At 44.3% G+C, this 15,726-nt stretch overlaps 1 protein-coding gene across 2 annotated transcripts in view; it reads right to left on the bottom strand.

Moving 5' to 3' along the window:
- The window catches only part of arhgap35a (Rho GTPase activating protein 35a), a 68,573-nt gene that overhangs the window by 11,715 nt on the left and 41,132 nt on the right, over positions 1–15,726 (bottom strand). For both annotated transcript variants that reach the window (XM_084351129.1, XM_084351130.1), the window contains exons 2-3: positions 11,525–15,374; positions 5,076–5,217 (exon numbers count right to left, since the gene is read on the bottom strand). In XM_084351129.1, the coding sequence (XP_084207255.1) occupies positions 5,076–5,217; positions 11,525–15,262 (3,880 nt within the window). In that variant the 5' untranslated portion in view covers positions 15,263–15,374. The remainder of the gene's footprint in view (positions 1–5,075; positions 5,218–11,524; positions 15,375–15,726) is intronic.

Genomic DNA, 15,726 nt, shown 5'->3' with positions numbered 1-15,726 from the left:
TGTTCCTGCTCCACTCGTGAGTGCCTGATGTTTGTTTTTTCCTCTCATTGGCTGACCCTTTTCTTCAAGAGCATCTGTGTTTTTCTTGAATTTGATAATATAAAGACAGCCCAGGAGCACACCACTACCTCTTTTTCATAAATCAAGAAACAACTATTATTTGTGTATCTATTCATTGACAAGAGGCTTGTGTTTGTGACAGCGCAGATGCAAACTTTAATGGCTTTTACTCTCCAGCTTAGCTAGCTTTGTTAGCTAGCCTCTTGTCCTTGAGTAGATGCACATTTCCTGCGCAGTGATACAGCCAGCGGGTGTAGTTCGGTAGAAAGAAAGCAGTTCCTTCATTAAACTGCTCACAACAAGGTGTGTGGATTATCTTGAGTAACCAGGACATGATTTCTGCAAAGAGATATTACTGTTAAGCTTTTCAAATGTAATTTTTTTGGCGCTGTGAACACCATAAGCAGAGTGCCAACTACTTTTATTATGTAAGCAGACATATCTACGGCTGATATCTCCACAACTCGGCAACTCACCAAACAATCTAGACGGATAAATAGTACTACAGTTAAGAGGAAAAAATATGTATTTTTGATTGTGGGGTGAACTTTCCCTTTAAGCTTCCCTTAAGCTACTGTCAATCCACACTACAGTGCACATAGGACTTTTATTAGGTGCCTCTAACCTCATGCAATGCACATAACATCAACAGCATAAAACCTCTATGGTGACTTTGCAGCTTCTATCAGCACTCAAGTGGCCAAAATCCCCCCGTGAGCCTCCAATCACTCAAAGTCTGAGAGCACGACGAGTGCTCCTGCAGCATGCGACTGTCTGACAACACTCCAGCTGATCCCACATCAGCCCGGACCGCAGCGTCTCTCCGGGTTCAGCAGCCCAGAGGCCGATTTCATAGTTCACCACGAGAAAACAGCCTATCGCTGGGTGCTGCCCTTTACGTCGCTATGGAGGCTCCCACGGCCAGCAGATATGCCCGCGCACGCTAACACACATTCATCACCTCGGCACCCATGAGCCGACCACACTGCGGCTATACCACGCTGAGAGAAAGGCAGAGCCGAGGAGAGATAACAGCAGTCCCTCCGGATTGATTTTTATATAGTTGCTATCCAACAAGAACGCACGAAAAGCACACAAAATAACACATCCACCCCTATTATTCTGGAGGACAAAGGGAGAGAGGTATGAAGCACAATTAAAAGGCGACAAAGAAATGAGACTTTTGAATAGAGCATATACAAACAAAGAGGTTTGGTTCAGTGTATTGCCAAAATATATTAATTTAAAATGTGAAATAATAAGAAAATGTTGCATTTTCTCACTTGTAGACTTCTTTCTTTTATCACACAGACTAAGGTCAGTTTTTTCCAGATTCACACTTTAAGATGATTGTCGATGACATTTAAACAGTCAAGAATAAAAGCTGGGTTTGGGTTTAACTTAGCTGGGACTATTTTTGTTAGAAGAAAGAGGGAAAAGGGAAGGATGTAGGTCAAAGCTGCAGGTCCAGGGTCAGCCTCACAACGTCACTCATTATCAGCTCAACCTATAGTGACAAACATAGTGTCAGCGTTGTGCGGTAATTTCCTGCGAGCGCCATTACACCCACAGATTGTGGACGCCGATACGGGATAAGTGAAGTCAGACTTACGGCAGCTACAATCAGAGCTAAGTAGCACATTGTAACTCGTTTCCCCTCTAGCAGCAGTCCTCCTGTGTGCGGGTGTGTGCCACTCTGTGCTGCGTGTGTTAGTGTGTAAACAAACTGTTCTTATTGGTTGTGACGGCGATGTGTGTTGAATAACCAGTGAGTACTTTACTTAAGTACGATTTTGAGGGTACTTGTATTTTACTTAGGTATTTCCATTTCTTGCTACTTTATACTTCCACTCCACTACATTTTGGAGGCAAATATTGTACTTTTGAATCCACTACATTTATTTGATTACTTTAGTTACTAGTTACTTTGCAGATTACATGTTGCATCAGTGTGTTTATGTGTATAATTTACTTACTAACTAGTTTTGATACTCAAGTACATTTAATATCAGATACTTTTGTTTAAGCAGTACTCATATGGGTGACTTTCACTTTCACCACAGTAACATTTAACACACTATCTCTATTTTTACTCAGGTATGATTCTTGAGTAGTCTTTACAACACTGCAAATAACACAGGAGCTCGCTAAACATTTACAGAAAAGAGCTGAGCCCAAACATTCCTCCAATTTCCTACCTTGCGTTATTGATCGGACAGAGGGAGCGATGGGGCAGAACATTACCTGGCAACCCCCTGGCTAAAACACACCCGGACACACACACAAACACATATCCTCACGCACAAAGCACACTGACAAGAGGAAGGAGAGAAAGCAATGAAGGAGGGAAAAAGGAGATGGAGGTAAAAATGCAGTGAATTGAGAGAGGTGACGGTACGACAGGGGGAGAAATAGAAATATGGGTTAGCAGGAAGATGAAAGAAATCAAATGTGACAAGTGAAGGTACAGCGAGAGGAAGATGACTGGATCAGAATAAAGAAGTCGAGGAACAAGGGCACAGGAGGAGAGGAGGAGACAGAGGATTAGGCGAAATACTAAAGGAGTGAGTGAGGGTGAGAGGTGGAAAACACCTCCGGAGCAGCGCTGCGTGCACACACCAGTCTGCATGTATATTCAACCAGTTTCTCTCCTTCATCCAGAAGTAAGTGCTGTGACTGCTCCAGTTAACACGTGAACAGGGAGAGGTGAAATCTAACGTGATGCCTTGTTATCTAGAGCTTTGGCCCTGTACTCCTGCACAGAGGAGGGCTGTGGATGTTTTGTGAGGCCGCAGTAATCCACAAACACAGAGTCTTTAATCAGGACGGAGATTACACTGGAATGATTTGGCATGTTAGTAAGCAGCGGACAAACTCACTTGGACAAATGCAACTTAACCTATGCAAGGTGACAATAACATAAATGAGTGTGTACATTTTTATGCAACATTAACTTTCATTTAACTAAAAAGTATAACAAAGTTCCCTATACCACATTGAGACTAACATTCAAACCAGTATCTGCTCATATAAGGGGTGAAGCGATGTATCTGTACTGATGATAACGTGATGTTTAAAAAATATATCATCATTGATATCATCTTAATAATACACACCTCTTAAATCACATTCATTTCTTTGCATTCCAGGTTTGTCAAAGTAGGTGGCGATAATGCACCTTAGATGATAAGCAGATGGAGAGTCAGGTGGTTTCAGTGGAGATTCACAGCAAGACAGTGTTGCAGCATCCTCCTAATCAACTGAAGTGGATGGGGACTAAAACATTGAAAAATGGCTCCATATAGCTCACCCGGTGTAATCTGTAAGTCTCTGGAAGCGGCGAGATCCCGAATTGTTTTGAAGTGACGTTATTTACACCTTATTTAATGCTGAAATCTCACTGAGCTAACAGTGTTAGCATGCACGCCATCTGAAGTGGGTCCACGAGCTCAACTGCGCATCAAGGGTGTAAATAAAAATTTTTCATGTCAATTTTTCATCTCGTGGCTTCCAGAGATGTGGATGGAGCCATTTTCATCTTTTGTTACTTGTTTTTTACATTTTAAAACACGTCCCAATCTACTTCAGTTGTTGAGGAGAATGCTGCAATGCTGTTTCGCTGTGAAGCTCCAGAAATGTTTTGTGGACTACGAAACTTCCCCCGAAGTAGATAATGTCAAAATTTTCATTTTTGGTTGAACTAATCCTTTAATGCTGTTTTCTACCAGCCATAAAACGGAGAAATTAAATTAATTTAATAGTTGTTTTTGTGCTTTTTATGCTTTTAAACAGTAATAGTGACTTGACAACCCTACGTCATATCCCTTTTATTGGGACATATGGGGGGAGGTTACATTTAGAGTCGAAATAAAAGCATTATTGAAGAAAAAAATATTAATTCTTCTACTCCAGCACTTCAATATTGTATTCCTGGCAGCATGGAGAGAGCGTTGGAACAGCATTTAGAGCGTCACACTGAAAAATAATCACTCCTTATTTTATGAACCCAATTTCCTAATAATTCTGAGGGAAATGTCCTTGTTAAATAGAAAAAGTGTCTTTGGCAGTTCTTTTAGCTACATGGAAGTTAGTCGGGTTGAGTTAACTAAATAATAATACGCAAAAAATCTAAATAGCCTAATATAAAATGTTTAGACGTTTGGTGGTGGAGGATTGGCAGCAGACTGATGACTTCAGTATCTAAAATCCTGGTTACTGCCCAGCCAAGAATAGAGACACGTGCCAGTATCTATACATCGACCCTGCGCTAAGTCGCCTCCGGTTTACTGTAACAGCTGGTGTCAGACTGAAAGGCAGGCTGGCAGTCCTACAGGCCAGTGGGGCACCAGCACAGCCTGGCAGGGGGCCTGACATCTGGGCAACAGGGTAGCAAGGTTAGAGGAGGCTATCCAACCACATCTGTGCTCCCAGTACTCCCAGAAAGGAGAGACGGGGAGAACCTTGGCTTTCCTGAGGCTCTGACGACTCATTTTAAAGTAGCTGTATATAAAATAAGTAACCTGCTTCCCCCATGGATGTTATCACACTTCATTCATCTTTAATTTTATGAGACAGCTATCTAGGTTATCAAAAAAGTACGTTTACATCCCCCCATGGTTCACATCCCTGGAGGTGCCTGCGCATAAAGCCTACAGCTCAGCCAAACACCACCATTTATCAAACAAAGAATAAGGGAGACACAAAAGAAAGCACCGTTGCATGCGCACACAGACACAAAGGCTGCGTGTGATTTAAGGAGGACGACAGAATCACAGTCTGAGAGGCGAAGACCACAGTACGTAACAATCCCAGCGGGGAGGAGGATTAAGATAAGGGAAGAAATGCAGGGAAAAGGGAGAGATCAAAGGAGGCAGGTATAGCATACGCAGAGGCAGAATGGAGCCTTTGAAATCATTTTAAAAAGAGTTAATACTTAAATGACTGGAAACAACAGCCCGTGCTTCTCCTATTAAGCATCTGTACTCATTATTATGTAAATTAAAGCAGAGTCGTACCTGTTGTTTCAATAAAACGGATGCACTTCTCAATGAAGACTGGGATGGGCCTCTCAGGAGAGACCACTGTGGGCAATGGCATACCGAAGTAGTTGCTTTCGATGGGTTTGGAGATGGAGTGCCTGGGTTTGGGTCGCGGTTTCTAGGGGGGAAAAAATTGAGAAGAAAGACAAGATTGGTGAGAGAGATTATTTGACATACGACAACATTTCAAAAACGACACCGAGCCTTGTGGCATTGTTCCCGAGATGACTTGATTTCGATGGGAAAGAAGATGACCTGTTTCAAAGTGTTTTGTGTTTGTGTCTACTGAAGCAAAAAGGTGAACACACCCATCCCGCACATTCCTTCAAACCTTAAACTGATAAGTAATCAGACATTCCTGTCTTGAACCCTGTTCTGTGCAAAGTCAGATATACATCAGCTCCTTCATCGCTCTGGCCTCGTCATCCTCGCCCTCCTTTTCTTTTTGCATTCAGTGTTTCTCTCTCTCTCTCCACTGCACTGCAGCTCTCAGATAATCAAACTCACTTATTCATTGTTTAATTACTTTCCAACTCCCGTTATTCTCCTGTTAAGAGACCTCTAATACACTCCTGCAACATCCTCCGCCTGCCTCCGTATGGCCGAGGCATCAGCAGTAATTGTGCTGCGCTTTAATGGTGTTCGGTGGGAATGTTTTGAAGGCCCCCGAGGCCTGGATCTCTAGTAAGTCTGTCAGCCCCCCGAGGCTCTGCCCTGGCAGGCAGGGTGGTGAGGCAGGGATGCATGGTTGGCTGGGCACATACAGACTGTGGGAGCAGTGCAGGCCTGACAGATAGACACAGGGAAGGAGCAGAGGAGTGCTCATTAGAGAGAAGGAGCCCGGCGTGCCCTCTGCTCCAGATACCGGCCTCGCTGCACTCCACCAAACATTTTCGATACCATGTATATACACGCTCGCTCACAGCGGTAAGCCGAAAAACTAATTAAGACTGAGTAGATCAACAAAGGGTCACCTGGACTTCGTCTGCACTGCCTCTTGTTTGAACATTTAGTGTATTTATTCAGTTGTTAGGCTGTAGTTTTTGGCTCAATAGTGCTGCAAAGTTATCTTCTTTCATTAGGCCTCCACCTAAAAGAGCCTGACCAGTACATCTGCAGGCCAATATTGTTGGCTGATATGTGGTTATAGTTGAATCATTATCAGCCCTGCATGTAGGGAGATACCCAAAAGAGATGGAAAAGTATACTGCAGCAATACATTTTTTTATTTGCAGCATTCCAGTATTAAATAGTATCTTAAATATAATACAAGGAACATTTAACTGGTTATGAAACAGTCTCAATCTAATACTGAAGCCTGTATATCACCTACATAAACAGGACCATCAGCAAGAAGATGGCTATTTCTACATAGTTATTATAGTTATTCTTAATAATTTATTCAGGTTGGATGAATCATAAAACTAGAATGGCTCTCAGTAGAGCACATACCTCAGCCAAGGCCAAACAGTCCCCTTTAACCGCATACAATTATTCTCACTCATAGATACCAGACACCTAAATATGCCTTTTTTTCCCATCAAGATCGATGCATTACTCCCTGAGAAATTAGCGAAAATGTTGAATGATTCTCACAATGTTAATGGAGTCTACTCTGACTCATCCTCCATCCAGCTTTCATTGAAATTTCTCCAGTAGTGTTTGAGTAATCCTGCCGACAAACCAACAACCAACCTAGAAACAGACACAGGTGAAAATACAATCTCCTTGGCAGTGATGAGGATGAACTGAGGGGTCTCACAGCCTCAGGAAAGAAGCGGCTCTGTAGTCTGGTACAGCACTAAAACAAAGTTTGTCTCGTTTCACCGTGGTCATATTACAGTTATTGACCGTAGCCACAAATAGATGCATCACCTCATTGCCGTGCATCCTGCAAAGAGCTGTGTTTAAGAAAAGAAAGATTGTAATAAAAATAAATCGGTTCTTTCTTTCATAACAAACATGAACCAGCCAGATCAAGATCTTTACGACAGGAAGTGGGAGTGCTCATACAACTTTTGTCCACAGGGGCCGCCAGAATCAACACAAAATGAAAGTTCCTTGTAGCAGTTGTAATGTGTTTTTCCTCATAGTTGAAATTCAAAATAATAATGGTTGCGGTCAGCCTCATGAAAGATCTTATTCTTCAATATATTTTCACTCATGTCTTCTCTCTGAAAATGTTGATGAAAGAAATGAATACATTGTTACACTGATCAGTATTGGCTTCAAAGCTCCAGCACCATTCAGGCTCTTCTACCTCGGGTATTTTTATATCATAAATTGTAGAAAAAGGGCACTGTCGCTACGTCATCTGTCAACTGGGTGCTCAAGTGTCAAGAAAACAAAATGTCAAAGATAACTCGGCGGCACTGACTGCCTTATTGGAAGAGTCTGCACTTTATTCAGTTCAGCTCCCCCCCGAGATGCTGATGAAGGCTCTGCGCTGACACACAACTGCAGACTTTTCCCAGCGAGACAGTAACTTCTGCCCAGTTATCTTTCAATCCTTACTGGAATTCCTTCACTTATCACTCCAGCTACCTCCCACGCTGCCCTGCCAGATCCCGACCCCTCTGTGACACTCAACATAGAGTCATCCTTATACTTGTGGCTATGTCACATATGAATGAGAAGTATGTTTTCGTGCCTTTGCATCTGCACAAAACACCCACATGAAGCTTTAATTGAATTCAAAGGTTAAGTAATAATAGACATGACGCTACAGGACAACGGCCTAGGTGGTAGCGGAGAGCTCCGCTGTCATAACTCACTGCCAGCTTGAGTTTTGTAGCTCCAAGTAGAAGCTCATAATTTATTTGTGTCCTATCACACTGACTGTGTTGTATATCTGTGCCCTATCTCAGTTTAGCAGACTGTCTCCATGCTCTCCCCCTCCTCTCTTCCACCCACTTTTTCTCTCTCACTGTCTTCTCCCCCTGCAGTTTTGCCTTCTGGCCACTCCTTTTAGTTGCTGACTGAGACAGGATATGTTGCCAGCGCTGAGAAGACAAAACAGACCTCTACCACAAAAGACAAACAAAACACATCCTTAATAATAACATACAGACATCATGGCGAGCGTTTACATACACAGCACGCTGACACACACAAAGCCACAATACAAAAAAAAGTGCAATCATAAATCCTTTTTCTCTCTGACTTGGTTTCATTTTCTTTCTGAGGTTGTGTTTTCTCCTGTTCTTTGATTGTCTCCCTCCCTCTTGTTTCTTGTGAGAGGACACTAGACTGGAACTAGGTGACTGAGGAATTTGAAGCATTCCTCTTGCTGGCTGAGGAGGTTTGAAAAAAAAAGGGAAAAAAAGCTGCAGGAGAGAGAGAGAGAGAGAGAGGAAACGTTTCCGGCCACTTGCTGAGGGAGGGCGGGCAGGACAGAGACACAGTTGGTCATTGCCTGAGGTAAAGGGGGTTTTAAAATGGGCTAAGAGTGTACTTTCAATTATTTGTTCCTACCCGTCATGACTCAGAGTGGTAGACAATACCCTAAGGCTTTGACCAGGAAAGTGTTTACACTGCATAAACCCAAAATTGGACTTTGTGTTAACCCTGACAAGCCACTAACAGGAACGACTGCTTGTGTATCAACTCCAAGTCACTGCTTTACAATACATCTCCCCGAAATGACCAAATAGCTCGATAATACGTCAGTTATCCAGAGGTGACTTTCAGGCTGCAGTAGATTGAAAATGGACTCTTATCTCTGAGACAGCTGCTTCGAAAACAGCTGATGGAATTTGATCACTTTGTTACAACCACAATTAAGCCATAACGGCCTTTAATGTAGACATCTAGACCCCAGACTGCTGGAGGGCGCAAACCAGAGGCACTAATTAGAGTAATGATGACGACACTGATCTCAATTCTGCTGGCTTGGGGATATGTTTTGAAACATGTAGGTTTATAATGTGCTATTTGATACCTTATTGATCCAGCTTGCCTCCCTCTGATGGCAGGATCAGAGCATAGGGGCGGGTTATAGTCAGAGTTACTGGCGCTTGCATACTCAAAGGGTAACTCCACCATTTTTACACATTAAAGAGTGTTGGAGCCACAAAATGCTCTATACTCCTGTTTTCATATACTGTATGTAGAAGTACTCCCCAAGACCTCAAAACACAATTTGATGTGTTAAATTGGTGGGATTAACCTTTAATAACATGGGGCATGAACTGGGCTGACCGTACACACTTTTTCAGACGGACAAAAGGCATTGAGTTCATGATGAGCTTATGGAGTCAGTTGGTGCACAAAGGAAAGAACGTACTAGTTCTGGCAGTTAGAAACTATGCAAGAAGACAGGCTTCACATAGGTACTTGGACATCACAGCCGAGTGTGTGTAAACATTAATCATCCCCCTCCAGTTCCACCTTACTGACAGCCATGGTAATTATCACAGACGCACAAGCACAACATAAGCAGCTGTAACTCCTATTCAGCTGGCACTTCTGTACCACACCGTGTGTGTGTGAATGAACAGCATACCAGGCAGATAAGTCTGACAGTGTCAGGTCAAAAGTGTCGTCACAACACGTGTGAGAGACAAGCACAGAAAGAACAGGAGGGGGGAGACAGAGGTTTAGAGATGTCGCTAACAATGATTTTTATTATCAAGTAATCTGCTCATTAGAACTTCCCAGAGCCTTAAATGATGTCTTTAAATTGCTTCTTTAGTCCAAGCAACAGTACAAAACCCACACTCTTCAATTACTATCATACCTGACAAAAAAACCCCAGCAAATTCTAACATTTGAGAAGCTGGAACCATCAAATGTTTGACAATCTTGCTTGAAAAATTAAATGATGAATCGATTTTCAAAATACTAAAGCCATTAATTTTCTTAGATTGACTAATCGTTTAATCCACTAATTGCTGCAGCTCTATAGAGATGTGAGAAATGAGAGAGGAGGTTCCTGCGTGGACGAAAAAACTCAAGCAAAAAAATACAAAGAGAGATATGAGGAGAACATTATGGGGAGCGAGAGAGAAAAAGTGTGGCAGAAATGTAAGAAGCAGAAAGAATGAATCAGCAAGAAGAGCAGACAAACAATGTGTATAAGAGAGAATGAAAGGAAGGAAGCAAAGAAAGCTAAGCCGACAGCGAAGAATTCAGAGTCCTAGGGAACAACTTGACCAGCCATGGCACATTCTGTACTTTACTGCAGCAGCACAACAGTAAACATCACTGCCTTAACTAGATGACGCTGATGTCAATCACTGGGTCAGTAATGGCACATGCAGTGCACCCTTTGGCAGCTAAGCTGTAAACAACGTGTGGCCATATTACATATGACGCTGACAGCAAGTTGACTGCACAATCCGCTTCTGTAAATAGTAATTAAAGTGTAGGTTTTATGTTTGGACAAAAGACTCCAGTGCTTAGATTCTCACAGTTTTGTGTTGCTTGTTAGTACTATTGTTTCCTGAATAGCAGGGTTGTTTACAGCTAATTTGCTGAGATGTAACATTTGTTTTAATTCTTCTTCAGACACTACTATAGGGAGAATTGTTCTTCCTTTAAAATCTTGCTAAAATAAATTGCAAACATTATTATGCCAGCTCTAATATAATTGGAAACCTGATGCAACTAAGCAGACATACACATGTGCACAAACAGATAAAATGGCACAGTATATACTGTGGCTCTGTCCCTATTCATTAAGAGTTTCTGCCTGCTGGTACAGAAGTTCAGTGACTGGAGTTTGACTCTTTTTCCTCTGATGATCTGGCTAGTTCAGTGAGCTCTCACAGAGTGGTCAGGGGAAAAGTCTGCAGACATGCCTTTCAGAGGAACTTCTATAGTATTCGATGCTTTTACTGAGCTAAGCGGCAGAATGTAGCGAGATTATACTACATCATTCGTCATTCTTCCACTTTAGTGATAAACAGTTATTCAGCAAACGATAATTTGCTTATTACACTGGACATTTCATCCAAACTGTGCATAAGCAAATACATTTGCATCTGTACTGCAGACAAAGTAATATACGTGCACAACATCCTGTATTGCCGAGTTAGTCAGTGCATACAATTTACAGAAAGTGTTTTGCTCAAAAGTCTGATCTCCACTTTTTAAACAAGTGACACTTTCCCTGACAAAATACTTAGGAAAAATGGTGCTTTACAGTTAGTTAATACAGGTTACTGTATTTTCAACTTTGGTTGAGAAAACTCTGAATAGTCAGTAAGTGATGTACTTTGGCAATGGATGTGCTCCAAAAGAAATATGCAACTTTTTGGAATAATATCTGCTGTGTTTGGGAGTAGTTAAATCAACTAATTAAATTCAAATGTTCTCAGTTTAGGATTTAACACCATTTTAAGGCACCAACATGGATACATTTGCATATTCAACCCATATGTCACTAATATTTAACTAAAACAGACGGTTGCACAAACACTAACCTTTGTATTTCTGCGCAGGCTCTTGAGAATATTTCTCCTTTTGGGGTCCTCGCTTTCCTCGATGGAGTTGTCTTTTTGGGCTCCAACCTCGTCCTGGCCGGCCTTGGGTGGACCCCCCATCTCATCATCACTGCCTATAGAGAAGCTCGTCCTAAAACTGCTGAACTTGCCAAGCCGTTTGGATCTGTCTCTGTAAAGCTTAGGCTTTACCCCGATAGCAGACAACTTTCTCCTGCGCTCCAGTGAACTGCTATCAGCCTCACTATCTGACCCATTCCCCCCAGCACTCCCGTTGGAGTGACCTTTGTTGGCATTGCGGATGGTGATAATCTTGCCCTGTGTGCTGTCATGAGGGACAGAGTAAATATTCTCCTCTTCTGTGGGTCGAGGTTTGCTCACAGCATCCATGGGCTCCGCGTAGTCTGAGGGGTCATAGCCACCATCACTACCTGGCGCCCAGGTGACAGCTTGGGGCAGGGAACGGCGGTTGGTGCCACCCTGCTGATCCATGTAGGGGCCAAGGTTAACCTTACGGACAGGCTTGGGCTTCACTTGTGGAGGAACCTTGTTGTTCAGCTTGCTCTCAAAGGTGCTCAGCTCAGAAATGACAGAGAAAGTGTCACTTGAATCCAGATCTGGCAACTTAAAGGTTCCTAGGTGAGAACCGAGACTGCCATCCTCCCTCAAGGTAGGGTAAGGCGATGATGGGTCGATATCATCCTCTGAATCCATAAGAATGTTAACTGGACTGGGAGAGCCACAGCGAGGGCTGATGCTTTCATTGGTACAGGCCTCAGCAACATTATCATACATGTGTGTGGCCTCAACAATAGTGCGCTTTTCTACCACCTCTTTGAGGAAAGATTGGAAAAGGTCTATCTTATGAAGCCCCCCTACCACCCCACCATGTCCACATATTACTGTGTTAAACCTGGCCTCTATTTCATGGGCCAGTTCCTCTCCCTGACTGACCTGCTCCTTGGCTGACTCTGAGTCTGACAGCTCCATCTGACTCTCCCCTACTGCTAGCAACTGGACTGGGATGATGTCTTGGACCTCACACAGGAAAGCACATAATGTCTCCATAGAGGCCTTGCGGCGAGCAGAGTAAACTGCAATGTAGCCATGGACCAGCCTGGTCTTGCGGAGGGAGAATGTGGAATGGAAGGAGAGCAGGGATAGCTCAATGTTCTGCCTCTGACCTCCTATACTCATATCCAACAAAACGGAGGTGCCACTACTGAGACTGGAGGCAGGACGACAATGCTGGGGCAACAGGAAGGGAGCGAGGAGCTGGTCTAGGTCATACGTGTCTCCACACATGAGGCACATGACTATCCTTAGGTCTGCCTCTAGCATTGGCTGGGACTGAGAGTCTCTGAAGGCAGAGGATGGAGGGGGTAAGGGAGGGGAACTGCTCCCTATGCTTCTCCGTGATTCTAAGAGGCCCTTCAGCATCTGGTTGATCTGCTTCTCATTGACATTGCGTGCATAGCCCATGCCTGGAGATGCAGGGTCTAGGTAAGCACACTGCAGCTTTCCAGCCACCTGCTGCCCTTGTTGGATAAGAGTCTGAGCTGTCTCCCCCCCAATATCCCCTATGGACCCCACCCCGCGCTTGGTGACCAGAAGGAGGGACAGCGGGATTTGGGATAAGCTGTTTTCCCTTTCCCTTCTGCTTATAGTTGACTCTCTAAGCTTCTCTATACTTTCTACAACATAGGAGAGGGATTCCTTTGAGTTGTACAAACACAGACAACCATGGGGTGTGAAGGTTGGTGTGTGGAATGAATTAACTGGCAGACGTACGTTGCCCTCTATGGGACGAAGGGCTAACTCATACATCCTGCCATCTAACACGTACCGGTCATCACTGGTGCACAAGGCCCTTATCTCATTAGCCATTTCTCTGGCTAGTCCATCTTTCCCTAAGATGACAAGATTTATCCGTTCAGCCCTCCCCCCATCCGGTCTTGAACTGTCTGATGATGGGTAGCGGGTAGGGAATCTGGAGGCCAGTATTTGCTCTAACTTACTGTCCACACAGTGGGGGCTGTTGGGACAGGTGTCCTTTGTGGGGTGGTAGACGAAGTGGATATGTTTCAATACCAGAGCATCCCTTTCTGCCTGCAGCTTCTGCAGGGCTTTAAACCTTTGCTCCTCACCCAACACCTCCTGAATGGCTCCCATTTTCTCTTTACTTGGCTTTGCATCCACTTCCAGCTCATAGAAGAGCTCAGAGTATTCAAGAAGCAGTTCCTGAAAGTCCTCTTTGGCTCGGTCAATGATTTCCTTCTGGTGTTTGTTGTAGATATCCAGATATTCAGCCTCATCCAGCCACTGGTAGAAGTCTTCATTCATGATGAAGCTTCGGGCCTCCTCCCAGGGTTTCCCTGGTGTGATGAAAGGTGAGACACTTAGCTTCTCCTTGAACTCCCATCTCATCTCAGCCCGTTTGCGTTCATTCCTTAGCTGCTCCAGGTGGGTCTCATAGATAGTTTCAGCTGCAGGGGTCTCCAGGAGGTCCTGGGGGATGCGATCATCCTCCAAGTTGTCAATGTGTGGTGTGGTCTCCCAAGGGGTGTCATCCAGCACTACGAACCATTGGGAGAAATCTCGCTTTGTCTCCAGGACCTTCTGAACTCCAGACCAGCTCAGGTGGTCTATCTCGTCCAACTCTGGCAACAGTACAGACAGGGCCTGTGGTAGTGTACTTAGATAGGCCTTTCTACGTTTCTCTATATGCTCTTGTTTAAGTCTATGCACATGCTGCTGGAAGAGCTTCTTGGCTTTAGCTGTTCCCTCAAGGAAAACATAGTCCTTGTACTCAGGAGCAGTCTGCATACGGCGACTGACAACAGGCCAGGTCTCATTGTGGTTCTTCACAATTCGGTTGACCAGCCACTCATAGCGGTCTTTGGCTGAGGCAATCTGTTGACTCTGCTGTTTCAGTGCCTCAAAGTAAGGGATAATTTTGGGCTTTCCCCTACTCTTGTCTATTAGCTGAACCAGTGTAAGAAAGGCTAGATCAACATTGACATTAGAGCGCGCTGATGTTTCTACCACCTGTAGGTTCTTCTTGGCTAGGGCAAAGGTGTGTGAGTCTTTAATGTAGCGCTCAACTCCTTCATCACATTTGGTGAGAACCAGCACCACAGGTTTCTTCGTTTTGGCTAGCTGGTTGTACAGGTTAGTCACAAACTTCATCTGGTCCTCAAAGCTACGGTTCATACCCCTGCTAACATCCACACAGAGTAAGAAGCCATCCACCATAAGCTTGCCTTCGGGCATCTGTTTCTGCTCAAAGTCCTGCTCCAGCCCCAGCTGATCTGTGCAAAAATACATTAGCTTCTCAGCCGAAGCCAGCTTGGTGGAAGCTGCCCTCTTGATGTAAGGCTGGAGTGCCGTGCTTCGGTGTGGCTGGAACGTCTGATCATCGATGAACTCTGTCTGCTCCACCACATTCATACGGCATTCTGGCCCCTCCTCCACCATCCGCCCGGCCTCTCCCCAGAACAGGAAGTGGTCATTGTTCACCACACGGCCTCCGAAGTCACTGGTACTGAGAACAGAGGTGTGGTCCAGGTAGAAGTCATCTGCACTTGGCCGGACAAAGCGGTTACACAAGCAGGACTTGCCCACACCACATTGGCCTTTCTCCTTCTCCGTGCCGGACAGCCCAACCACGACCAGGTTGTAGGTGGGTGCCCGGACATCTTGCTTTTTGGCCATCATCATCGCTGGCAGAGGCTCATCCTGCCATGCTGGCCGCTAGCTCTAGGGAGAGGAGAAGGCTGCCAAGGAAGGAGGATTTCCATGCAAGAGGAGCTCACTGGGCTGGGGTCTGGTCCTGCATGATAGACAGAGAGAAAAAAATGGGGGGATACAATTAATCTAGAGGAAAAAAATACAAAAAAAAATAGCATTCCAATGGCAGGATTTATTATTAGAGAGCTATTGTGTCTCTCATCTAAATTCCTACTGTGTGCCTATGTGGTGTTAATAATGTTTAATCTGTGATCCTATTTCTCCACCGAATGTTTCCTGAAAAGATTGAGGTCAGTGGCAAAGCTGCTGGAATGCTGCACATTACTTAACCCAGCTGTAGCTCAGTAAAAGGCAATTTTTCCGATTTAACACATTTAATTTGGATACTGCCTGGACCGCACTGCTAACAGGGGTGCCTTCAACATTTCACTCCT

This window comes from Pagrus pagrus (assembly GCF_965226575.1).
Source record: "Pagrus pagrus genome assembly, chromosome: 4".
NCBI lineage: Eukaryota > Metazoa > Chordata > Actinopteri > Spariformes > Sparidae > Pagrus > Pagrus pagrus.
The sequence above is the reverse complement of the archived record's forward strand: the minus strand, read 5'-3'. Positions and strand labels throughout refer to the sequence as shown.